At 40.9% G+C, this 25516-nt stretch overlaps 1 protein-coding gene across 17 annotated transcripts in view; it reads right to left on the reverse strand.

Moving 5' to 3' along the window:
• Positions 1-25516, reverse strand: part of tns1b (tensin 1b) — a 160263-nt gene that overhangs the window by 73302 nt on the left and 61445 nt on the right. For 15 of the 17 annotated variants that reach the window (XM_063499947.1, XM_063499939.1, XM_063499945.1 and 12 more), the window contains exon 4: positions 2490-2528. In XM_063499947.1, coding sequence (XP_063356017.1) covers positions 2490-2528 — 39 coding nt within the window. Of the gene's footprint in view, positions 1-2489; positions 2529-20107; positions 20617-25516 lie in introns of those variants that run through there. The other 2 variants (XM_063499952.1, XM_063499950.1) reach the window with 1 other exon arrangement.

Below are 25516 nucleotides of genomic sequence, written 5' to 3' on the forward strand. Positions count from 1 at the left end.
CCTAGTAAGGGCATTATGGATAGCCACTCTCGGTGACAGCCACTATCCAAGAATAGAAAAAAAAAAAAACTTTGGAAATTGAGTTTCTATAGGTAATAAAGTCCACTTCAAATGTTCTGGAAAAAACCTTTGAAAATCTGTAATTTCATCTCCACCTGCTGAGGAAGATCAAAGATTACAAAAGCTCCCCCAGCACCTACTAAACACCTCATTGCAGTCATGATGATGTGGTTTAATGAAAAGCCAAAAACAAGATGCACTTGCTGTGAACCAATTTTGTTGCTTCCAAATTTTACTTGTTTTTTTAGCTTTTGTTTGGACATGTAAGGAATAAAAATGGGGGAAAAAACCCAACACAAATTCAAATAAAATAGTAAACTCATTAAGCACTGCTTATTTTCATCTGTAGCCGAGTAGCAGCTGCATGAGATTCATTACATAAGGAGCGCGATCATCTGGTAATAAAGTTGAATTTCTTCCAGTTGTAGCTCGTCAATTTTACTGGAATGTCTGGATTTAAAAAAAAAAAAAAAACCTTCCTATTTTTTCCAGCATTTTTCTCCAACTGAGTTAATATATGGTCAATCAGAGTGTACCTGATGTAGGGCAGTAAATCACGTCGCCTTTGGCTGTGAGCAAAGGAATTCACCAAACAAGGGCTGAGGAGAGCTGACTGAGAGCACACCTCAGGCCTCGCAGGCATGCACACCCTCACGTCCACACACACACACACACACCATCCAGTTTCCTGTGACACACCAGAGAGGTGACGCACAAACACAATTACTTACTCATTTCTGTAATACATACTGCACTTTAAAAACCAAACAGCAAAGCTTACCAACAAAACTTAACCCCACAAGTCTTTGGAAAACTTCAGGTGCATAAAAGCAGGTGTCCACCATTGTGTTTATTTTTCATGCTTCCTATTTCCTCTTCAGTATCTGCAGTTGTATTTTTAGAAAATTTAAAAAGAAAAGTCCCATTGTTTGTGTTGAAATCCATTGTTTCCTCAGCTTTAACACTTCTGTGTTTCTTCCTCTCTCCTCAGCGGTACAGTAAAGACACGTCAACCAGTGTTTTACACCTCAGCCCGTCCGTGTTTATGGAGGCAATCAGCACCTTTAATGCAGGCATAAAAGCCTCGAGGGAGACGCCTTTTGGCAAGCTCAAGAGATAGACTGTTGAGATTTGCCCTGCAGTTACTGTTTACCTCTGCTTTCTTCAGCAATACACAACCAATTAAGACAGAAATATTTTTTTAATCTGTATTTCAATACTACTAACAAAGTGTCCTCCACACTGCTTGAAAAATTTGGGTATGAAAAACATCATGAATGATAATGAATACAGTGTCTGTTACACAACTGTACAAATGCATTAAAAAAAGGTATATTTTTTAAAATTTTCAATTTTATTTATATGTATATTTTTGACATGACACACATATGTCTAGCAGATAAATTGTTTTTTCTTCCTTACCGTTGACTATTAAAATGCTACTAATAAACTACTTAAAACTCTGGATAAACACCTAAATTGGTGAAACTTGAACCTAGTCCATGTGACGGCTGCAGGAGTGCGTCAGATGAAAAAGGTGGGGGAAAAACTGATAGAGGCCAACAGATAGCGGTGAAATCTATTTTTGTGGTAAAATCTTGCCCTCTGCATCCCAAAGGTGTTTCAGAAAGCAATGAACTCAAACACATGCCTTTAACAATGCCCAGAGAGCTTAGCCTCATGCCTCTGCACATCTCAAACAGATGTCTTCATGGAGAAGGCATCTAGTGCCAAGCCAACTGCAAGGATAATAACATGTTCTTTCTTAATTACTGCTGCTTTTAAAAACAAAATAAGACAATTTCAAGAAATATTTTCTGTGTGAGCACAGAAAAGTGCAGGGGATATTTGCTTTGGTTTGTCAAGCGCCCAAAACCATTTAAACACACAACATTCGATGAAGCGAGCAAGCGAATCATATCCAAGTCTAACACAGCCTCGTATGTCAATACCATATAAGGCAACCGAGCAAGCGAATATTTTATGGCTCTTGCAGAATCTTTTCATACCCAGAATACGTCCCACTTTGCTCAGTGTTATTTCAAAGACCAAAAGTCGTCATCATGATATAGCAGATTCAATAGCACAGCTTTTTATTTACCTTTCTTATCCAGAAGATTTTTTTTTAACTTTTATTCCAAAAGCTATAACCTTTATAACCTTATCAGAACAGAAAACGAGCTGCCAAACAACAGTTAAGTCGAGCAATGTCAGGTTTATTTATATAGCCCCAAATCACAAGTTTGTCTCTGGGGGCCTCCAGATAATGGACCATTATCTGCTATAGTGACTGCTGTGTTAGTGTAGCTGATAGAGCATGTTACTTTCCAACCTTATTTGCAACAATTCTGCACCAAGACGGACACTGTAATAAGTACAGCATGGAAGCAATTACCAAAACAAAAAAGAAAAGAAACACTGTTGCTTACCAGCTCATAGTTTGTTGCTGGAACACAAGATGAGGACACCTGAAAACAGAAAGACAAGCAGTGAGTTATGTGGATGATAATTTGGAGTTAGAGAAACACTGAAAACAACAAGCACACTGGCAGCTATATTTAGATTACAATTTATGGCTTCATTTTCTCGACATGAACCCCAGATGCTTTAAGTTAGCACCCATGTGTTTCTCCATATCCACTGTAGAATATACAACAAGCAAAGGACAAGCTTCTACAGAATTAGAGCTACCAGAAAGAGAAAAGGGAGAATCCCCTTCAGAAACAAACTAATGTAAAATAATATCTAAAAGTCGCCACTGCTTTACTGTTTTAACTTCATTCAGCTCACTGTTTTGGCTTTAACAAATTTCCCACGTGTGGGACTAATAAAGGTTATCTTATCTTATCTTATCTTATCTTATCTTTATGGCAACTTTTGTGCATGATGTTGAATTGAAAAAAGTATTTTTGTGACCCCCAAATGGCCAAAAAACAATGAATGTATCTTTAAAAAAGGCTGATAATTCAAGAACTGTATGGACAGTGTTTAGCAGGTGCTGATTCGGAGCTACTGAGTTTAAAAGACAAGGTAACGACAGACTGTTGTTGTACATGTTCACGTCCGACCCCTCGTACCGTAAGACCTTATTACACTAGACAGAAGAACAAAGCGGTGGGACCGCTCCAACAGAACTCATGATCTGTCAAGTGCTCGGACTAATCCGATTACCATCCAACAGTTTCCATAATCATTCTGTGAGCTCAGCGTGAGGGCATGAGGCTGATAAACAGGAAGAGTATAATGATAATGGCTTCTAGCAGAAGATTCGAATGATGTGCGCCTAGAAAAAGATGCCCGCTTGATGAGTATGAATGCAAACAGGATGTCAACGTGGTGGTTGTTTCCTTCCTGTGCATGCCTGTCTTCTCATCCTTGGTTAGTGTTTCGTATCATTCTTCTGACATTTCTCATTTGGATTTTCACCAGTTAGTACCTTCATCTCTTACATAACCGACTGACCGGTGATAGCACGGGGCAATTTTACAATTCTAAAGGGCTTTTGTCATTGCTCTTTTCCTATATTCGAATTTCATTGCTATGCTCCGTCCGTTTTAGCTTTGAACGATTAGGCCTCGTCGAGGTTATCACAGCTGTTAACCTCTAAGAGCACCTTTCATCTTTGCTACCGCTCCACCTCTCTCCTTATCCGAGACTAATTGAGTCATTGCTTGAAGACTGGATTTCTGCGATGTCGGGGTCTGCTTTGTGTTACTGTAGCACATTCTTCCTCTGCCCGCAATAATAAAATAAAAAACAGCCTTTGAAAAAGTGCGGTCTCATTAGGCCTGTCATGCAGCTTAGCGCAGTGTTGTTGGGCGGATATTGGCCAAAGAATTGCTCGCGTCATGTATCGCAGACTTCGCGTCACTGTTTTTGACCCTTCAAACTATGTGTAAATGTTGGCAGGTTCAGTGCCAGAGTTTTTGCGATTGATGAAGTCTCACTATGATTTAGTGGTTATGAAAATCCCAGCTGGAGCTCAACCACCGCTGGATTTTCTTGCTTATTGTTGGGCTGTATACTCATATGGATATGGATACAAAATAATCAAATATTTATTAGATCGGGTGACCAGATTCATTGGCCAATTTCCAGTCCCAGCCTTAACAATTTGAATTAAAAAGACCCAAATTAGCTAGCACTATGTACTTGTATAAACAACCCACTGTACTTTTGAAACAAAGTATGTTTGACTATCTGCCAGTTCCCAAAACCAAACTTAAAAGGGTCACTGGATAACTGCCACTGGGATGTTGGACGGCTGATTAGATTCACAAGGTTGAGGATGTGTGAGTCACCTTGGGTCATTACAGTCTCTTTTATAGCTGTTACCCCATCTGGAATACAGGAATGTTAACTCTAAACAGGAAATGACCTTAATCAGATTACATGATTCTAGTCCCTTTAGCAATGGAAGCAGCTGATATGCAAAAAGACAGTGCCTAAATTTAAGACAGGCTCCAACACAGTGGCTGTTACTACTGCAATGGAACGCTTCCATGAATGCTTGTTAGTTGTGAAATGCAATATCTCGACCGTGATACAGTCTGTTCCAATTAGTGTCAAACATGAGGTAAGAGCAACACTTTTTTTCACTGATTTCATGCTGTCTGTCACAGTCACCACCGTCCTAATATATTACCCGCTAGAATGGATTATGTCTGTTTTAACCTCCCAAGACCCGAACTCTTCCACGGCATGCATTTTTAATTTCTCTCTGATATTTGGGCTGATTGGGACCCGATGAATGTAAAACCAAAGAACTACCAGATTTTTTTTTTTACCTAATTTTTGTTTCTAAGAAAAATGAGAGCCACATATGAGGATATTCGTTTAAAATTTCGATAGAACAGTAGCAGTATAATGTCCTCGTAAGTGGATATCAGGCCCTTGTAGAGCAAAATTGAGTATCTTGGTCTAAATAACCCAAAATGTGATGTCCACATATGTGGACGCCAGGTCCTAGGAGGTTAAAGAATTTTGTGCTTACATGGTGAAGTGTGCCTGGAGATGACAGGATACAGTATTTACGTCTGCCTTAAATCAACCTCAGTTACAAGTTATTCTAGCCCTCCCATCCTTATCACTCGTGCTCAGCAGCACACCGTTCTTCTCTCCCTGTTCCTTCGGGGGCCCAGGCTCCTTGGGCCTGGTCAGTGTCTCACCTGACGCTGCCCCTGCCCCATGCTGTTGACAGCTCATCCACCTGCAGTCAGTCATCACCCAGAGTGTTCACATGCACGGAATTTCAAGTGATCAAGTTTTTGCAATATCTAGTCTGCATACTTGAACAAGAGCATGCTTTTATCTTGACTGTAAAGCATGTTTAGGCCCTTTCATTATCTGTTATAAGCTCAGAAAGATAGCTAAAGTAATACCAAACAGAACAGTGTGTTTAAAACGTTCATGCTTCATTTCATCCTACCATTTCTTTAAAGTTAATTTGCAATAAAAGTCTATATGCTACGCTCGACGGTCCATAGCTGCGCACACAGGTGTTTTCACTTATATTGCCTAATCTTCTCAGGGCTGTGTGGGCATGTGCAGACAGTGATTGATTGACATCTTTCTTACTCTGCTGTTACTTCTCGTGTGCCTGTGGGGGTAAACTTGTCTATTAGTGCATGGAGTTTCAGTGACCTCATGTTATTCCCACCAGAGCTCTGCTCAACTTCTACTAAAGTAATAAGCAAATGCAATAGACAGAGAGCCAGTTCTGTGAAAAATTAAGTACATCCTTGCTTCCTCCACAAGAGTTAAAGGAGCAAGTGGCAGCCAGTTGCTCCTATTCAAACGCACCTGAGTAACTGATCATCAGCAAGCGTTAGCAACTCTATGAAGGCAGAAGTTTTGGCAGTTTGCTGATCCGGGGCATGCAGGCATACAATGCCACAATAAACCCAGGAGTGGACATTCAAACAAATTCACCCCAAGGTCAGCTCGAGCATTGTGCCAGGTAAGAAACCGTAACAAGCCAAGAACTCAGCATTTTAAATACTAAAGTTTATGGACTGATGCATGGCTTAGGTTTGCAAAGTTGCACATAAAGAACATATTAGGACAAACACATCATACCAACTGTCAGCACGATGAAGAGTATAAGAATATAAGAAAGTAAGTAAAACACAAGGGGAAAAAAAGATATTAACAGAGAGGAGAACATTAGTGCTGATATGTGACTTAAAGGTTGTACTGTTCTGTCAGGAAGGAGCAGAAATAGCCATGAAGGGTCTTGTTTGGTGAGCCCCAAAACAATGAACACTACTTTGACTGGGCTACATTTCATTCGAAGAATCAGCCATCAGATAAACAGTTATTAGGTCTGATGCACTGTACAGAATAAATGGAAATGTAATCATTAAATGCGTCATTTCGAAGAGAGCGGCCAAAATGGCAGAACAGAACACAAAGAGCAAGTTCATGAAGGCGCCAAAACATTTAAAAAACGAGTTATAGCAACTCAGTTGTCATGACCAATAAAATTCATTCATTTTATTTGCAATTAAATTATGTTTGATGCAATATCAATGACAAATTAGCGAATGGCGCCACTGTAATGTAACCGCTGATTGGAAGTTCAGATTGAGACTGTAGGTAGTCTGCCCACATTAGAATAGCTCACATTCTCCCTCGTGCTAAGTAGCTGCTTCAGTGGGACTTGGTGCCATTGTACTGTTGCAGTCAGAGTCAGGGTCCACCAGAAACCACAGCAAATATTTATCTAAAAGCAGGTGAGCACTTAGCAATGGGATAGCCACAGGTCAAACAGCAGGAAACCACTGAATGAAACAAATATATCCAACACGATAAGTCTGCATGGACAAAGCTAAAAGTGCATTAATTTACTTTTCAATAGAAGCGTGAGGATTAAAACGTTTAAAGATAGTCGTCAGTCGAGTCCGCCATGTTGGTTCAGAATTAAATACCTAAAGAACTCTAAACTTTGGTACCTAGTCATTTTTTGTACTTATTTGTATTTTTGTATTTCCTTCTGATATCTGTACCTGAGCTGAGGTAATGCAAAAATTTCCCCGTTGTGGGATCAATAAAGTCTTATCTTATCTTATCGAACTCTTATTTTGATCCTCTCCTCATTTTTCCTGTCGAAACACTGCATGTGTTTTGAATTACAGATACATATATTTATGTCAATGCTGCAATAATCATTGCCATCTATGGAAATACTGCTCTAATATCAAATCTATGTGGCTTTCATATTGCACGGGGGAACCATGGCTCCTAATGCATACATGCCAATGCAGGCAGAGAACTGCACACAATCAAAATAATCACAAGTTACTGATGTTTCAACATACTTTAAAGCAGGTTTGTTACTTTAAAAATCTCAGAACTGTACTTATGACACAGAATACTCTTTAGTTAAAAACTAAGGAAACATGATTTTCACACCTAAATTCTTATCTTCTATTAAAAGCAGCAATGACAGTTCTAGACAAACATGTTTGTCTAGAACTTTCATTGCTGCAGTTTCAAGACAAAATGCGACGTTTGCTATACCCTCTGCACCTTCAGCTGTCTTGTGATACAACATATATCCTCTTTATTGCATGACATGAGGATGTAACCATCAGTAACATCGTGTCTGTCCATTACCAGCTATTTCATTTTGTACAAATGGACAAGTTTGTGTGTTTTTCCATCTGACCACATGCATTTTTAGAGAAAAACAAGCTGGGACCCGCACTCAAAAATATATATATAATATATAAACATAGAATATTTCAACATCTATTGGAAGAAAAGCCAGAAGTAGCCACAGCTGCTGTGTCAACCTCAGCTGTACATTGTAGATTTCATGCTTTAAGAAGTCAGATTTCTGTAAGTGTATCTAAACACCCCCATGGAAAATGAAAGGATATTTTACACTACTGCAAGATAAGCTCAGATTATAGCACTAGCCTCAGTACTATAGACCCACACATAAGGTATATTGTTAACCTGAATCAAACGTGCAAACAGCCCATAGAACGAAATGCAATGGGTCCAGTGTAACCATGGCTTCTGAATAATGTCTGAATTTAGATGAAAACCTACACAAAGCCTTTGTCCGGGCTCTGGGGTGCGTGGGGAGGAAGCCTGGTGAGAGTGTGTGTTGATGCTATCGGCAGTATTCAAATGAGTGTAATATAATAAAGGATAATTGTGTTGTTGCATTCCATACATGCTTCTGTTAACTGCATTAAACAAGGGCCCATTTCCTGCACACAAAAGTCCATGTCAGATACCCCTGGCTCGTATGACGGCGTTCACATGCAGTAAGCTTCCTGCTAGCCGCTGACACGATCCAGACACTGACACGTTATGTAACTGATGTCATTCTCCCAGATCTGAATATGTTAATAACCCCACCAACGACCCCACCGGTGCGGCACGGAGAAAAAATGATGAATCGATTCATTATTTGGTTAAACAAATTCCGCTATGCCTATTTCTACAAATCTCAACCTTCATGGAGGAAAATCAAACACAGAGATGCACGTTCCAGCTTTACTTCAAGCAGCAAACCGATTTCCATGCAGGTTAGCTCGCTCTCCACCGTGGAAAAGAGCGTGGGAGGGCGTGCGCTAGAAAACTTTCTCCAGCTCTCTGCACTGGCATATAAACACACGGCTTCCCTGAGTGCTTTTATGTTTATCCAGATCTTTGCATCTGGCACGTCCCGGCTGAAATATTCACTGTGCAAATTCAACTTGCGAGGCGTAACGAGTAACAGAAGGCTTTTCTGCGTCCGTGCTGGTCGAGTGTGCCAGAGTGCGGCTTCGTATGGACTTATTGGGATATTATCAAAGCACAAAGGAATGATGGGAGAGCTTTGGTCCAAGCAACTATGCCCTATCACTCTGCTTTTTTCTCCTTCTCGATCCATATTCATTATTTTATTACAATTCTGATGCATCTATGCAGGCTGAATAGGAATTCCTTAAACCTCATTCTTTGCCCGATGTATTTTTCTTTTTTCCTAATGTACACTTCTGCTGCTTTACATCCACATATTTTTCTTTCTTGTCTGTCTCAGTCTGTGTGAAAGTTATGGCCTCTTTGTTTCCCTCAAGGGAAAGTTGTGGAAAATCTCAGATTTATTAGCAGATTGGACTGCAGGACGTGTACACGACTGAGTCGCTGTCTCCAAACACTGGTCCTCATCTCAGCGCTGCTGATTTATGTGTCACAGAATGAGAAGCACTTCAGGAATGAAGAGGCATGTACGCACGGTTGTGTCTGTTTTTCTTTTGTCAGCATATTTAAGTACACGTCTGGGATTATTATACTGTACTATACAGTATTTGGGTGTATACAGTATAGTATCTTATAGCAAAAACAATTAGGACATCAATTAATTATTCACCACATTGGGGACTTTTGCACAAAAAAAATCCATCTTTTCTAGAAAGGCTTTTTATCATCTGTCTTTGTATTACTATAAAAGCGTCTGGACTTCTTCAAGTTGCTTGAAGACGTTTCACCTCTCATCTGAGAAGCTTCGTCAGTTCTAGAGTCAAATAGTGGAGAGTCCCAGATTTAAGCCCTGTGGGAGTGTTCCCCTAAGAGGGACAATGGACCTCCTAATGAACCTCTACCTAATCACTGAAGAACTGAAGAAGCATCTCAGATGAGAGGTGAAACGTCTTCAAGCAACTTAAAGAAGTCCAGACGCTTTTCTTTCCAAGCTTCTTAGACTACGATGACCTGGATGACTGAGAACCTTCACAGACAGTCTAAAGCCCTGTTTGCATGGGGCTAGTATTACTCTGGATCACTCATGATTTGCAATAATTGCAGAGGTGTGAATCAACCATGTCCATAATTTCCAATATAAAAAAATTCCACCACAAATTACCCACCTTATTTTACAATTAAGAGGTTATGCAACCATTTTAAAATTGCACGTGCAATTGCCGCCTCAGGAATTTCAGCCTTGTATTTCTTTCTTTTTGCAAACCTTTTTGTGTACTGGAAATTATAAATAGAAGTTTGGACTGCATTGTTAGTGGTAATTCTGAGAGGCTCGTGTCCAACCCTAGCTCTTCAGAAATAGTGAGACGCAAAACATGTGCGACAGCATTCGGTAAAAAACATGTTGCTGGCTTGAGTTAATTTGTGTCAGTCTATTAAGATTAACTTTGGGTCTGTAGGTGTCAACCACACATCTCATCTCAGTTCTGATCCTGTATGTGTGCACTATAAAAGACAGCCACGGCTAAGTCCATCACACTACCTAGCAAAGATTAGCTAACGTTAATCAAATCTTAACTAACTTTGTTTACTGCCACAGTGACGATTAAGAGATACAGATAGATGTCAAAAGATTTTTGAAACGAAAAACCATCATAATGAGCACACAGTTTGTTTCTTTGCCTGTGTAGGAGCAAATTGAACCCCTGAGGGATCAGACAGCCTTTGCATGTCCCTGCCATGCTTCTTCTCCACGGCTGCAGCTCAAAGTGGCCTTCAGCCGACCGGAGCGCCTGCTCATTCTCACCCCTGTCTTTGTTGGACGGGGCTGACAGCGTGGTGAGGGGAGAAGCTGCGGCTTGTTTCTTTTGTTCTAAAGTTACAGCGGGGGTCACGTTCCCTTCCCAGGGTCTTTCAGCTAAGAGCTGGTATTTACCAGCACGCTGATTTACACATTTAGCATGGCTCTCACTTTCTGGCACCAGGCCAAGCGGCTGAGGACGAGAAGAGGGGGTTAAGAAGAAGGCAGCCATGAAGAATCAGGGTTCAGAGGGTGGTTTATGTCCTCTGGTGAGTTGGCAAGCTTGCCATCTTCTGTGCCATTTTTCCTTTGACATTTTGGGCATCGTGCTTGTGTTTGCTCCCTCACCCACAGTCAGATGCAAAGATCAATACCAATTTCACTGGTGTGCTTACAGTATGGATAAACCTTTGCAAGGAATTTTGCCAAGCTTCGCTGAAAGACAGCGAGCAGAGGGAAACTTCAGCTTCTGTCAGAAGTCTTTCAGCATCTCCCCATTTTATATCTCAGTGACACATGTTCACATGAAGACATTTTTCCACATGTCGTCATTGGACATCTGCTCACTTGCAGGAGATGTTACTGTAGGAACGGCCCTTAAAACACGCAAACAAATGGAACAAGCCAGAACAGACAGAAATAATGGGTCAAAGTCATAAAACAAGCAGAAATTAATGCTTAATACAGAATAACAATTTTTGTCTCATAAACATTTGGTAATAAAACCTTTAATTTCTTTGATTCATGTCTCAGTCTTCATGATGACATATGTTTGCATCCTGGAATATGATTTGATTACAAAAGACTTGCATTCAGAGTTGAGGTGAACACAGAGCAGGAATGTTAAAACACTTTTAATGTGTCAAACTCTGCACATGCATTTTTCTGCAACAGTAAATATCAAATATGCTCAAAGAAGCAGTTCGCAAACATTTTAAGCATAGCTGGACTTTTTAGATACATGAAACTAAGGCACTCCCATCCCAGAGTGTCACATACTGCCATTTTGTGGCATCTTCTGGCGTCGGTGGTTTGACACACCTAGCATATTGGACGCCACAGAACGAGGACGGGTAGATAGAGGTGGTGTAAGTCACGAGTCGAGGACTGGGGTTACTGTTGTGTTCGGAAGCGTTTTCTCATATTCTTCTGAATCTTTTCACTGGCTGCTTTGTTAATAGCAAATTAGTTTATCAGAACGAGTGACAAACTTACAAAATCAGCAAGAACGAGCAGCTAGACTCAAAGTCTCAGTCAGTCATCAAGTGCTGCTCTAGTGCTTGTCCACATCATCCCTTGGCATCTGTGTGTTCCTAAACATGAAACTAAATGACTGGTTGAGCTTCATGCATGACTGCGCCACTGAAGAAATGTTGAAGCCAGCTCAGCTTTGACTTGTGCACAAATCGGTGGTGTGAACAGAGAACCATAAGGCACTTGGTGCTTTACGTTTAAATGCTGTGGGTGAGCATTTAAACGTAAAGCTAAGTGCCCAAATGCAACAACTAAAGAGTATGACAAGCATTTCAAACCAGTGAATCATGCCAAAGGAGACCTTTCTAGTATCCATGAGATCTTTTGACACCCTGGGAATGAGACCCTAAAGCTACAAGAAAAATAACCACACAATATGATATTGCAATTATTATAGTTATTGTGGTTGCGGCACATCCTAACATTTACCATAGTGGAGTATAAGATTTGCCACAGTCCTCACCACAATCTTACATCACTGTAATTTTGAAGAACTCTGTGCTCTTGGGAGCAGATAACAGAAATAGCAAATGAACGATAAAACTGTCTAACGTTAAAGGAGCTCTATTATGTCAACCTCCGACTCCATATTTTTATTACTAGTTTAGAGTAGCAGTAGCTCTGCATGATTCGCAGTTCAAAATAATCTTTATTTATCTTACACTGAGCTTTGGTGGAGCCACTCAAATCATCCTTTGCTCCCTTTAAGATAACTTTCTCCTGATTGGCTGCCCCCCACCTGATGTTGAACTTTGAACAGCAAGTGGGCGGAGCTTCTATGTTCACAGCCAGAGCAATGTTCCTACAGTAAGATGACCTTATTAGGTATACCCACTCTCAATGACATCACACAGAGCTAAGAATAGACAAAACGGTTCAAAACAGGGTGTTAGAGCAGTGTGAAGCCTGAGCTTTGGACTCGCAAGGTCACATTTTGGCCATGTTTAATTTAAGCATCCACCATTGTAATAGTATATACAAAAAGAGAAGATAAGGAGAAGCATAATAGCTCCATTTTAAATTTCCATTTCTACAATTATGCCCCGTTTACTGATTACGAACACATGATGTGATTAAAATCAACAGAACATTTTTTTTTATTCATATTTGCGTATTTTGGAGGGGAACTGTTATCTCAACATTAGATTGCATTTGCACGAGAAGCGTCGAGATCTTGGAAAGCAACAGGTTGATGTCAGAGGAGAAAACTGGACAAGCTGAGACGAGCCTGTGCAGTCAAACTGTGCACAGCTGTTATGTTATAACCTCAATGAAAAAGAAAAGAAAAGAAAAACCCCACAAAGGGAAGGATATCGTTCATTTAACTGCAGCACTAAGTCACCTGCACGCCTACACATTTAGCTGTTTTCTAACGACAGATGGATGGATGGGTGGGTTTGGGTTTCACATTTAATCCCACCAAAGCATCTCCCTCCTTTATCTGCTTCTCCTTCAAGTCCCGTTTTTTTAAACAAAACTGATGTTCATCACGCACTCATCAGCTGTTAAACATGGGACGTTTCTTAGGATTATTTAAGAATTTCTATTTGCTCCATTTTGCTTTGTGCACAATCACTCATTTCTGACATTCGATCAGTATGAAACAAAAAAATCTGCAGAGAAAACACAGATCCATTCACAGATCTGCATAATTTGACTCAGCCGAGCATTAATCACTGCCGCACTGTGTTTCCAGCACAAATATTAATATCCTAAATAGAGCTATTAATAATACGCATAAGAAAGCAAACTCACCACTGCCATTAACAGGTCATGAACAAGTTGGGCAAAACTATCCTGGCCATTAAAATCTGATGTCTAGCAGTTACACTCCTATATACTTCCTGGCAAGCTTTAAAAATGCTCCACAAAGCTGAGAAACTATATTTTATGTTTTATAAAAAAGATTAAAGGCATATTTGTACTCAGGCCCAGACAAGCCTTTCTCCCATCTTTTAGCTCTCCAGCCTTCAAGTGAGTCCAAGCAGCTTGGTGAAAAATCAGGAACCTGGCACTGATGTTTCCTGCCTTTCTGGTCAGTACTATAAGCCCCGCTCGACACCAATCAGTCATGAAAAGCAAACAACAATATGAAGGTTTCTGGTAAAAGCGAGGAAACAGGTCTGCTTTCTATAAACATTCCTCACAGAGACATGGAGGCTTGATAACAAAGAAGGAGAAAAAAGGAAAAGAAAACAACTTCCCGCCCTCCTCGTGGACTTCTGGCACACACACATGAACATACCTCGCATGGTGTTCACATGGATGCTCAGTCATGTGGACACTAAAATGCTTTCACATCTCACATTGCTTTAACGGGAAAATTTACCTTCTTACCCAGAGAATAAAGTGACATAAAGTTTGCATTGTTTTTATGTTTTCCATATATATCATGTTAAAAAAACTCAAAATGCAATGATGGGATAAGATGCATATTTCAAACTGTTTTTGAACCAAACATTTGTGACATTTAGACTTTGCTCAAGTCTAAATGTCATTAACGTTATCCATCCATCCATTTTCTTAATTCCTTATCCAAACAGGCTCATGGTGTGCTTGGAGCCTATCCTAGCTGACACTGGATGAGAAGCAGGATACACACATTGGACACACCTCAGAGAACACAAACTCCATACAGAAAGGCCCAATCCAACCTGCCGGGTTAAAAGTAGCTTTCTTGCTGGAAGGCAGGAGTGCTTACCACTACACCACCATGCTGGCCTCATCTAATCAGGAGCTGGTTCACCAAATCTGGAGGAAATCTTGAAAGAATCAGTGATGAAATAAGTGGCCACAGAAGTTCAAAGCTACGGCATCTTGTCGAAGGCCATTACACGTCAAAGTCAAGAACTAAGTCCAAAGCAAACTTATAAGAAGACCTGGAAATCAAATCCTGAGACATGACCTCATCAGTCTTCTCTCATATCTACTGTGCAAACAATCTGAAAGATGTTTAAAAAAAGTTTCAACTCAGTGGTGCAGGCTCAGCAATAATAAGATCAAAAACAAACCATCCTGATCGCAGTCAAGCTATGACATCAGAAAATCAAAATGTTTACATCTTATACAAACCCTCAGAAACTAGAAGAACTGAGTGAATACCTTCAGGGAAAGCATAACAAAGCAGAAACTGTGTTTTTTGTTGACCTTTGGGCAAAACTGGCACGAATGGTGTAGGAGGGCCATAAAGGCTGAAAAAGAGCCAAACCATCCCAACTAACGTGTGCATGTAAGGGCACCGGGATAACAAAAGCTAAATAAATCTTTCAAGACTCTACATGTGGCTCAGTTCCCCTGGAGGAGCCACGTTCAATAATCATCAAGCTGCTTTAAAGCCAAAACAAGTCAATGTTTGTGAGATGGTGCACTGCAAAGGTACATTGAGGACATTGATTGGATACCCCTGTAAGTATTACTGGTCTACTGATAAGGTTGCCATCCTGGAAAATGGGGAACGGTGTCATTTGGTAATCAAAAAAAACCCTGAAGTTGCGTGCCAAAATAAACCCCCAGAAAGAGGCTGGGAAAATGAAAAAAACGACTGGAGGAACCCCCCCCCCCCCTCCTTTCTCTATATGTTCCTTGACTATGAAACTACCAATGCTATTCAAGAAAGGGCCATTATACCAGGCCTCCAGCTTGATTGCATGGAGTCATTGAAAAGATTAGCTGTCATTAAATGTTCCACTTTTTGGGGGTATTATAAGGAGCCCCTCTATTTAAAGAGTAGTAATCTGTGAGGGTCCTCGGGAAGTCTAAAGACTGCTGGCTCCAGTTACCAGTCAAGAAACATGGAAAGAAAGAAGACTGCGGGCAAATTCTTGACAGCAAAACATAAAACAAGCCATTGTACCCACTGAGGTTTTTAGCCAAAAATAAATTAATACAAATATTTTACAAACTGTACGTGATGCACAAAAGGCCAGCTGGAGGAGCTGTATAACTCTTTTGCCTATCTGCAATGGAACAAGTCCAATTCATATTTTAATTTATTTCTTCTCTCAAGGTGGTGCCATCTTTTTTTTTTCTTGCGTTGAGCTACTGTGTAGAGTTGTGTTCAATCACTGCCAGAGATTTCCAAATTGTGAGACCAGCAGATGAAGTGTTGTGAAGACGTTCAGTCCTGGAGAACAAAAACATCAGTGTGGAAGTCTACATTCCCATGTTGGACAAGTTTCTCCAATAAAAAGATACCAGAAGCCCCAAAATTACCAGTAAGTCACAACCAGCCAACAACCTTGGAAGCTGAAAACCGAAGAAGATATAGGAGTACCAAAAACTGCAGGCCTTCAGTGTATTTGAGGCTGGCTCCAAGAAACTGCTCAATTCCCATAAACTCCCATATTAACATGCGAAATTCTACAGCAGAAAAAAAAGCACGTTTGCAGCCTGCCAGGCCTCACTTCCGTTACCCGAGCGTGTTTGTGGTGTTGGTGCTTTTTGGAATTATTGTCAAATAATGCAGAGTAAAACCCATCAAAGTGACTGTATTCCAGCTTTGTTTTGTAATGTTATAAGAAGAAAGCCATAATTAGCAGGTATGTATCTGTATCTATGGGATGAACTCGTACAGTTTATGAATGTTCATGGTCGTGTCGAATTATTTCAACACATCACCCAATGATAATGCACAACTTAAATACCTCAAAAGAAAGCTCGAAAACAGTGTGTGTTCATCCAAGCTGGTGGGCTGATGGTCCCGAGTTGTTCGAGCATCCTAAGCAGTAAATTTTGAAGGGGGTCCACTGTTCATTTTAACTGCAACATTAGTCTCCGGATATGCTCTTTGAAACGCTCTTAAAACACCTTCCTGTGGGCCTATGACAGCAGTTTCTCATATATGCCAGACGACCCGCTAAGCAACGACAATACGTGAAACATTATATGACACCCTTGATAAATGTGAAGCTTTTACTTGCTCTCAGTGGAAGCTATTAATTATACTAAAAGCCCAACAATAAGGCATGATGCCTTGGCATGGCTATGGATTATTTATGTTGCTAATGTATTGCAGGTTTGCAGTATGTGCCAACATTGAGCCCTGGGGATCCAGGGAATAAATATATTGCTGTGTGCACACATTACAGTTCAGCAGAGCATTTTGTGAACATAAGTGAGAGTGCCTTAGTTCTATTAGTTCTATTACAGTAGATGTATTATGCAATGTATCGATTCAGCCTATGCTGATATGCAAACTTTGTACTGTACTTGAGTGTAACATTGAGCAAAATCAAAAGTGTCTCCTGGCTTACATTACAATGCACCTTTGTGCCCTTGAATAAAGGGCTAAAGCCAAGTTCTCTCACTCTTCTAGAGTTTTGCACAGTCACAATGTGAGTCCGTGAGAAAATAGTAAACACAAGAAACAAAATGGTTTGTTACAATACACGGTAATGTCGTAGCTGAGGCCGTGTTTGCAAGAACTGAGACACACGCAGAAGAAGAAAGATTACATCAGCTGAAGAGCATGAGAATTCACACTGGTGGTTTTTTATGGTTCATGAAGCACTGCCTTATCCCTAATCCTAGAAACACACATACACACACACATACAGAGTAAGTGAACAAACACACCTTCACAAACTGGCCAGCCCTTCCTCTGTCCTGATCTTATGGCTGAATGTGTGGTTGAGTATGTAACTGTGGTTAGAGTTGCCTGTAAGAGTGGGTTGAGGGAGGCTTTGGCAGACTGGCAGACAGTAATGATGAAAAATGCCTCTTCTGAAATCCAGTCCGGCACAGGCTTCAAGCCAGTGGATGTTCGCCATTCCCACACAGCCAGGCGTCACGGGTAATGCCGCTCTTCAGGCAAGACAATGCCGTGTTACACGTACGCCGGCCAAGGAATGTGTGGGTTACACATCCTACAAGTTATTACCAATTGTGATGTCAGAAACCGCTCATTCCAGCAAATCATTTGTAATCAGTATTTTGCCCGTAGTATTGGTTTAAAGGTCTGTGCGACACAGGAATCTGCATTCCCTTTAATCTCTTGAGTGATTTAAATTCTTTTTAGCTTCTTTAATTGTTTTGGTTTATTCCCTTCCTTTCTTCTGGTTTTAGAAGAAGACTATCCAGTGACTATGAAAAATTAGCAGCTAAAATGAAAGAAGCTGCCCTCAGGAGTTGGTCAGTTGGACAGACAAATGCTAATATCATCCCATTTCTCATCTGCGATCATTTTACAACAGTGTTATGCATGCAACCGATTGTTTTTCCTTAGATTAGCTGATCACATAATGCTGCTTTTAAATGGAATTGCTTCTGGAAATTCAACAGGCTTTTAGATTTAGTTACTGTTTCTTGTTTATTCTTTCCATTCCAAATGGTTACCACTGCAAGACCTCTTTCTCAATGTTGCTTAAATATATATTAAGACATCACGTATTATAGTTTGCTCATATGGTACATTTTCATAAATGAGTCCCCAAAACTACAAGTGCTGAAAGACTTCTGGGTCTCTGTGGTTATAATGAAGCTGCAATGTACAATGAAAATTAAAGGTGTCAGGTGGTGGAAAGTGCTCTCATACACATTGGTCCAAAATGTCACAGAGGTGGTCAACTTGGTTAAACCAGTCCTACTGTGGATGGAAGCACTGCAATCCTGGACGATACAGCTCACATCAGGACAGAAATGTTTCCTCAGAGCATAAAGGTGATTACTCTCAACAACTTTGGACTGATTTACAGTCACATCTCCCTGTACTGGAAACCATGCTGACAAAATGTACCCCACTGTATAACATCTGAAAGTGACTGTGCACAAACACCATGTGTAGAAAGCTGGGGGTGCACAAGGGTCAATTTAGACATTTTTGTGGACACATAACTTTTCCATCAGTGCACAGCTGGTGCTCAATTTCACACATTTCCACCATCTTTTAAAAAAAATGTTGTAAGGCTAGCACTGGCACTACAAAAGTGCCAGAGCCAAAGTTCGAACCTCTGATGTCAGTGGTTAAAGGAATGGTTACCACAATTAATTCACCAGTGACTGGCAGACGGTGCCCACATATTGAGTCCAAAATGAAATCCTACTGAAATTACCCCAATATCTGCTAATAACACCATTGGTTCTCAAATCTGTCAAAACGAGGGCCAGTTTTTAAAAAGCACAAAGGCTAGAAGGGGCAGTCATCAACACCAGCTCCATGCTGAAAGATAAGTATTACTGGACTCGTTCAGCTGTCTCTAGCATACATTACCAGCAGCAGTGATACGTTACATTATAGGCTAGTATTGTGTTCCAACAGCTCCAGCTCCAACTACACTACAAAATGTATTTATGGGAACCTACTGTCTCCTAACTATGTGAAGACAATTTAACCTCTTACTCACATTATATCCTGCTGAAAGAACCAGAATCTGTTAAAAATCCAAACACCCACACAGTGAGGGTGGATGGGACAGAGAAAAATCACAGCTGTCAGTGACCAGCGTGACCTTGCAAATCTGTTTAAGAATACGCTCTGTGTTTTCACATTACGTCTTTATCCTTCTCCCCAGTTTGAAGCAAACTGGAGGCAACTGTAACTCCCGCTATACGTGCCAAAAATTCTCCAAGTGCTGTTGGGTTTTCTCACGCCTGGGGCGATTATATCTGTGGAACAACTTTTGCAAGGTCTTATTGTGAAACAACTGCAGCAGTCGACACAAACACACACACACAGACACATACTTTATACAGAGCACCACTGAAAGCATGACAGCAAACACATTTTCATTCTCACTCTTGGTAAGTGATAGAGAAGAGAAGAGAAGAGAAGAGAAGAGAAGAGAAGATGCCACCATCTTTCCAGCTATGACCATGGGCCACCAACCACAAACATGGTTAGCCAAGGAGACCACACACATACACAAGCACTACAGAAGCAAGCAGTGCTTTACATTACCTGACATAAACACATTTAAATACTACACTGATAGAACAAGAGCTTGTGTATAATTACATGCTCGTTTATATAAAATCCTGCAATCCACACCAGAAGCAGCTCGATGCACTCTGCTGTGGAAACACGCAATATGTGTCTGAATTCACTCTTTATCACTGTTCATCTACTGTAAATATAAAGAAGACAGCACGGCTCCAGTGCAGCATAACGCACATGAGTATCACACCTATGTCAGGTCACACACATCCTGTGATAACTTTGTTTCTCTGTAACAGTGAAGCAAATCCACAATGCAGAAAACTGACACACACACACACACACACACACACACGAAAAGCCAGGAGCTCGAACATCAGACAGACAGCAGTTCTTTGCCCTCCTTTCCCAACCACGCTTCTTACCTGAAACACTGCGGTGGCCATCCTGTCTCAGAGTGAGTGTGTCTTTTTTTGTGTGTCGTTCTCTCTCTCTCTTTCACTCTTTGGTTTTCTCTGTCTGGTTTTAGTGCTGCATCGTCCTTTGGCTTTTCTTCCTCTGCCCCCCCACCGTGTGCAGCAGAGAGGTTTTTCCTCTGTGCTCCGACCAGATGGCTAAAAGCTAAATCCACTCACTGTTACCTTGGTGCAGCGCAGGACTGGAGGAGTGTGTGTGTGTGTGAGTGTGTGTGTCAGAGAGCGAGAACGAGAGAGCGAGAGAGAGAGTTTGTGTGTGTGTTTCAGGCTTCAGGCTAATAGGTCTGGTTAGCCTCTCCCTCACTCACTCCTCCTCCAAGAAAATGAGCATAAAGATGTCTAAAGAGTCTTAATGTGAGCGCGCGAGTGGGGCGAAGTGCAGCCAAAGGCAAATCTTAACATCCCACAACTGGAGACGGCGCAGTGCAGCACTCGGCGCTGAATAAGCAGGCAAAGTCTGGCTACGGGCTACAGCTATTTCCCCTCTCTTTCATTCCCTGGGTTTATTTTCTCCTCCCTCTTGTTCAGACCATTTTCACCCCCCTCCCAAACGGGGAGACACATGAGTAACGAGAAAGGAGGAGAAAAATACTCAAGTCAAATTTCCCAGGGAGATCGGGAGGGAAGAAGGGGACGTGAGATCGGGGGGAACAAAAGCACGGCTCTTTCCTTTCACCGTCTTTTTCTCACTCTCTCACACACACTCCTTCATCACGAGCTCATTCTTCATTCTCTCCTTGTTATCAGCTTCTCAAGTTACAGGTTAAATATGAGTCGTCGGCAGACCTCCACCCGCCTTTTCTGCCCCCCCTTCCCCACAAGCTCTCTCCTACACACTCACTCTACGGCTGCCCACGAGAGGGAAAGTACCATGAATGGATCCATTGACTTCAAGGCAAAGTCAAACAGTGTAAACAGCAGCAAGGAGCTACACGCTGACCAGTCACCAGCTCACAAAGCCATGAAATTCTGTGGCTTTGATTCCAAGAGTTAAACCCTGTCCTTACATGCTATTATAAAGACTTAGAACATCACTCTAGAGTGAAAGTAGTCAGAAGATTGCTTTCACTGACTATCAGCCTTTCAACTAACTCCTGCAGAATAAACAGGAACGTTATTCATATTTTAAATATCTTTCCTTTAAATGTATCACCTTGGCTTTGAAAACTACAAGTTTTAAGCTGGCAAAAAAGTAGAATCAAGTAACTTAAATAGCAATAACTTTGAGAAAGATCAAAAGCTCTTGACCCCTTAAGTTAGGTGATCTAGTGGGTCCTGTTAGGTCCACAAATCAAACCAAAGCTGTTCTGAGTGATCACCTTCATCCAGTGATGAAATATGTCTATTCTTGCAGGAGAGGTTTGTTCCAATCCACAAAGCAGAAGTGCTTACAGAAAAGGTCTAAGAATAATAAGAATATGGGAGTCACTCGCTGTGGCCTTCACAGTCACCAGAGCTCATCCTAGACTGATGCATCAGACACCACCAGTAAAACCAACACGTCGTCTTCCAGCCCTGTCTAATGTGAAAAATATGAAATAGTCACTTGTTAACGGGGATGAATCGTCACTTTTTACCTGACAGAAAACTGAGCTTTGAAAGATGAGGCAACCACTGTATTTTAAACTAACCTAACAGATTAGTTGTTCATTTCTAACCCTAAATTCAATTAATTATGTATTAAAAATAATACAGGATGATGGGGATGCTTGAGCGTATCCCAGCTGTCACAGGATGAGGGCTGGGGGATACTCCCTGGTAGAGCTGGGCGATAAAACGATAACGATATGTATTGCGAAATAACTTTTTCTCGATAGAAAAATTAAACTATTGCGATAGGCCTCATCCCTCTTGTCCTCTTAAAAAAAAAAAAAAAAAGAACAGCCAATCCAAATTAAGTAGCGCAGAGCCGAACCAATCACAGCCGCAGCGTCACGTCACGTGACTTGTTACGTACAGCACAAGTGCCAAGGCGCACATGTGTATTTGTTTTTGCAGCCGGGCTGCCCAGGTAATGAAGGAAATAAGTTTGCCGACTAGAGAAAAATCAACCGAGAGCGTGAGCGAAGGTTACCGAAGAAAAAAACCGATGATGGTTCCAATGCTGGAGAGCTTGTCGAACGGAAGGGCCATAGAAGTTCCGTAGTGTGAAGGTATTTCGGTTATTTCAAGTCTGACAAAAAACAGAGTAGCGCGCACTGTAAATTGTGCCGAAAGCAAGTCTGGAAATACAATAAACCGGTGCATGCTCAATCTCTGACTGAAAGCGCTAATTCGTCATTCGGCTTTTGTCAGACTAAAGTCACTGTTAAAACTGTTTGAAAAGCTAAGCTATACAACAAGGAGAGATTGACAATTTCCTTTTAGTTCTCAGTTTATTTGATATTGACAAAAGTTAGTCAATTTTGTCTGTTCTTCTGTAAAACGAACTAAGATTTATTTTTAGAATTAAAATTTTGTTTCTAAGTGGAATTGACAATTTAGTAGTTTGTTTTGTTTGTTCTATTTTGAAACTTAAATGCTTTAGCAGCTGCGTTTTGTGTAGTTTGCAATATTTGCCTTTATTTATCTGAAACTGAAGTCTCATGTTCCTTAAGTACATCTACCCTGTTGAACTTAATATGGGAAATAAATATTTAAATCAAAACAAGCTGCAGATTATTTCACATTTTACTCGTGAGCAACGGCACATTTAAATCTTACAAATATAGTTATTTGATTGATTATACTTTAATCATCCCGAGGGAAATTGGGTTAAGGCTGCCAGCCGTGCCAGCGCCGTTATAATTTGGCTTATATCGTGACATATATCGTTATCGCCTGAAATGAAAAAAACATATCGTGATATGAAAAAATCTTATATCGCCCAGCTCTACTCCCTGGACATGTCACCAGTATAAAGTGGTGAAGAGAATGGATATGAACAAAATTACTGAGTGAAAATTTGACTTTTTTTGATTCAATCCAATCTTAACTTATCATTAATGTCAGTTTAATGGCCAACAGGTGATAACCTGGTTGGTGCGATTCAGCCACTGCATGAAAGCATTGGGGGAAGTGTGTTTGTATGCAGTACTATAGATTTTGTTAGCAGCTGTCAACTGATTGGCACATTTGGACCACATCAGACTCAACAACTATCCAGTAAATGACATTAAACTGGATGGCTTTAATATCACCTCAAGTCATCCAAGCAGCCTAGGTTATAGCACTACTCGCAGCCTTACAGTAAGCGTGCCGTTTTAATGTGCTCCCACAACGTCGCTGGCTATTATCCAGTAGCAGACAAAGAGGCTTTACTGAAGAATGCATGGTACAAATTTGTAGCACATTAAGGATTATGTCTCAACATGGAAAGAATGGCCACCGTCTTTGATGCTGCTTGGAGGTAATTACATGGAAGGCGGCTCTGAAGAGCAACACCTCTAGCTTGAAGTCGTGTTCACCAGATGTCAGCTCTGTAAGCGTTATTTAATTCACTATTAATGACAAGGCCCAGGAAGGAAGGGAGTGCTGCCAAAGAGCAGACATGTGGTTCACAGCAACAAAACAACATGCTTGTTTATGTGAGATAGTCACCTTCAGCGGAGGGACAGGGTTTTAAACTGTGGGGAGCGGGAATTCCCTGTTCCTAGTGTCTGTGTTTGCCTGTGCGGCTCTGAGTCAAGCTTTGTGTTTCACTGCTCACCACAATGCAGTGGTGCAGACCACCAGTTTCATCCGTGTATGTCGGGAAGTGCAAAGCGTGGGGAAGTTATCTGTCTGTGTTTGAGGCTGATATGTTTCTCTTAGTCTGGGCTATTTCCTGCGTCCTGGCTTTTATTACCTTCATAATCCCGTGGCTGCTGTCTGTAATCACACCGGCACTGCCAGAGACAACTATCGCACAGCCACGCCAATTTTTTTTTTTTTTTTTTTACTCTTACTGCTCATTTTTGTAGGAAATGAAATCTCTCAGTCTCTTTTTAACTCATTTTAATGGGACACAACATTAACAGGAGGGTCTGGGAATCTACCACAGGAACAAAATCTTTACATTTCTGGTGAATTTTCTACATTTTCTGCATTTCTTTATGATGGCGCCATATTTTTTCCACATAAAGAAAAGCAGAATAATCAGACTTACTTTCAACTAATTTACTTTTATCGCCCAGTATTTTCCCTGCTAAATCCACGCACATGTAGGCAAGATTTCCAAAATGTGTGAGTCACAGCGTAACAATGTGTTATCTGTTTATAAAGCACTTAATAAAGCCCTGGGCTTAATAGCTCAGATGTATTAAAGCTCATATGCAAAACTTTCTGCATGTTTAAACGTGGAATCGTGTGCATCTCAGCTACGTTTTTCAGAGTGATCAAAAACAGTTACATTAGCTTAAGCAAACAACACTCCCAGCTTGGCTTTCAGTCAGACCTCCTCCTTCATCATGTTCCTTCTGGCTTCTTCAACCTGCTGTGCAGCAGCTCACTGAGATCAGAACACAATGTGTCTTGCATGGTCTACAAAAACTCATAACTCAGATTAACCAGGCAGTTCATTAGTTACCCCTTGATAGGGCTGAGTTGGATGCCCTTTTGGAGACATCCTCAGAACTCTCTTAATTCTTCATGGCATTGATTCAACAATGTATGTCTGCAGCACATACTCGATGAGAATCTTCGCTTCACCACATCCTAAAAGTGGTCCACTGGACTGAGATCTGGTGATTGTGGAGAAAACTCGTTGCCATGTTCAAACCAATCTGAGCTTTGTGACATGATGCCTTGTCCTGCTGGAAGCTGTGAAGATGTGTATGCTGCAGTCATAAAGGCATGGTTATGGTCACCAGCAACACTCAGGGAGGTTGTGCTATTTAAATGATGGTCATTTGGTACTAAGAGGTCCAAAGTGTGCAAAAAAAATATTTCCCACATCATTATACCACCCAAATCAGCCTGAACTGCTTTTATGTTCTTTACACCTAATTTGAATGTTGCAGCAAAAATTGAGACTCGTCAGACCAGGAAACATTTTTACAATCTGCTATTGTCCAATTTTGGTGAGCCCGTGTGAACTGTAGCCTCAGTTTTTCTGTCAGGCTTGGCAGCCAGTGTAACAAGTGGTTATTTGAGTTACTGTAGTCTTGAAGAAGTCTGACCATTGTTCACTAACCTCTGATATCGACAAGACATTTTTTCCCAGAGAACTGCCGCTCACTGGATATTTTCCCTTTACAAACCATTCTCTGTAAATCCTAGACAAGGTAGATGGTGCAGCCAACAGCAAAAGTCATTCCACGCTGACAAAGGGACTTAAATCCCTTTTCTTCCCCATTCTGATGCTCAGTTTGAACTTTAGGAGGTTGTCTTGATCCTGTC

The sequence above is a fragment of the Pelmatolapia mariae genome, linkage group LG16_19 (genome assembly GCF_036321145.2).
Source record: "Pelmatolapia mariae isolate MD_Pm_ZW linkage group LG16_19, Pm_UMD_F_2, whole genome shotgun sequence".
Classification (NCBI taxonomy): domain Eukaryota; kingdom Metazoa; phylum Chordata; class Actinopteri; order Cichliformes; family Cichlidae; genus Pelmatolapia; species Pelmatolapia mariae.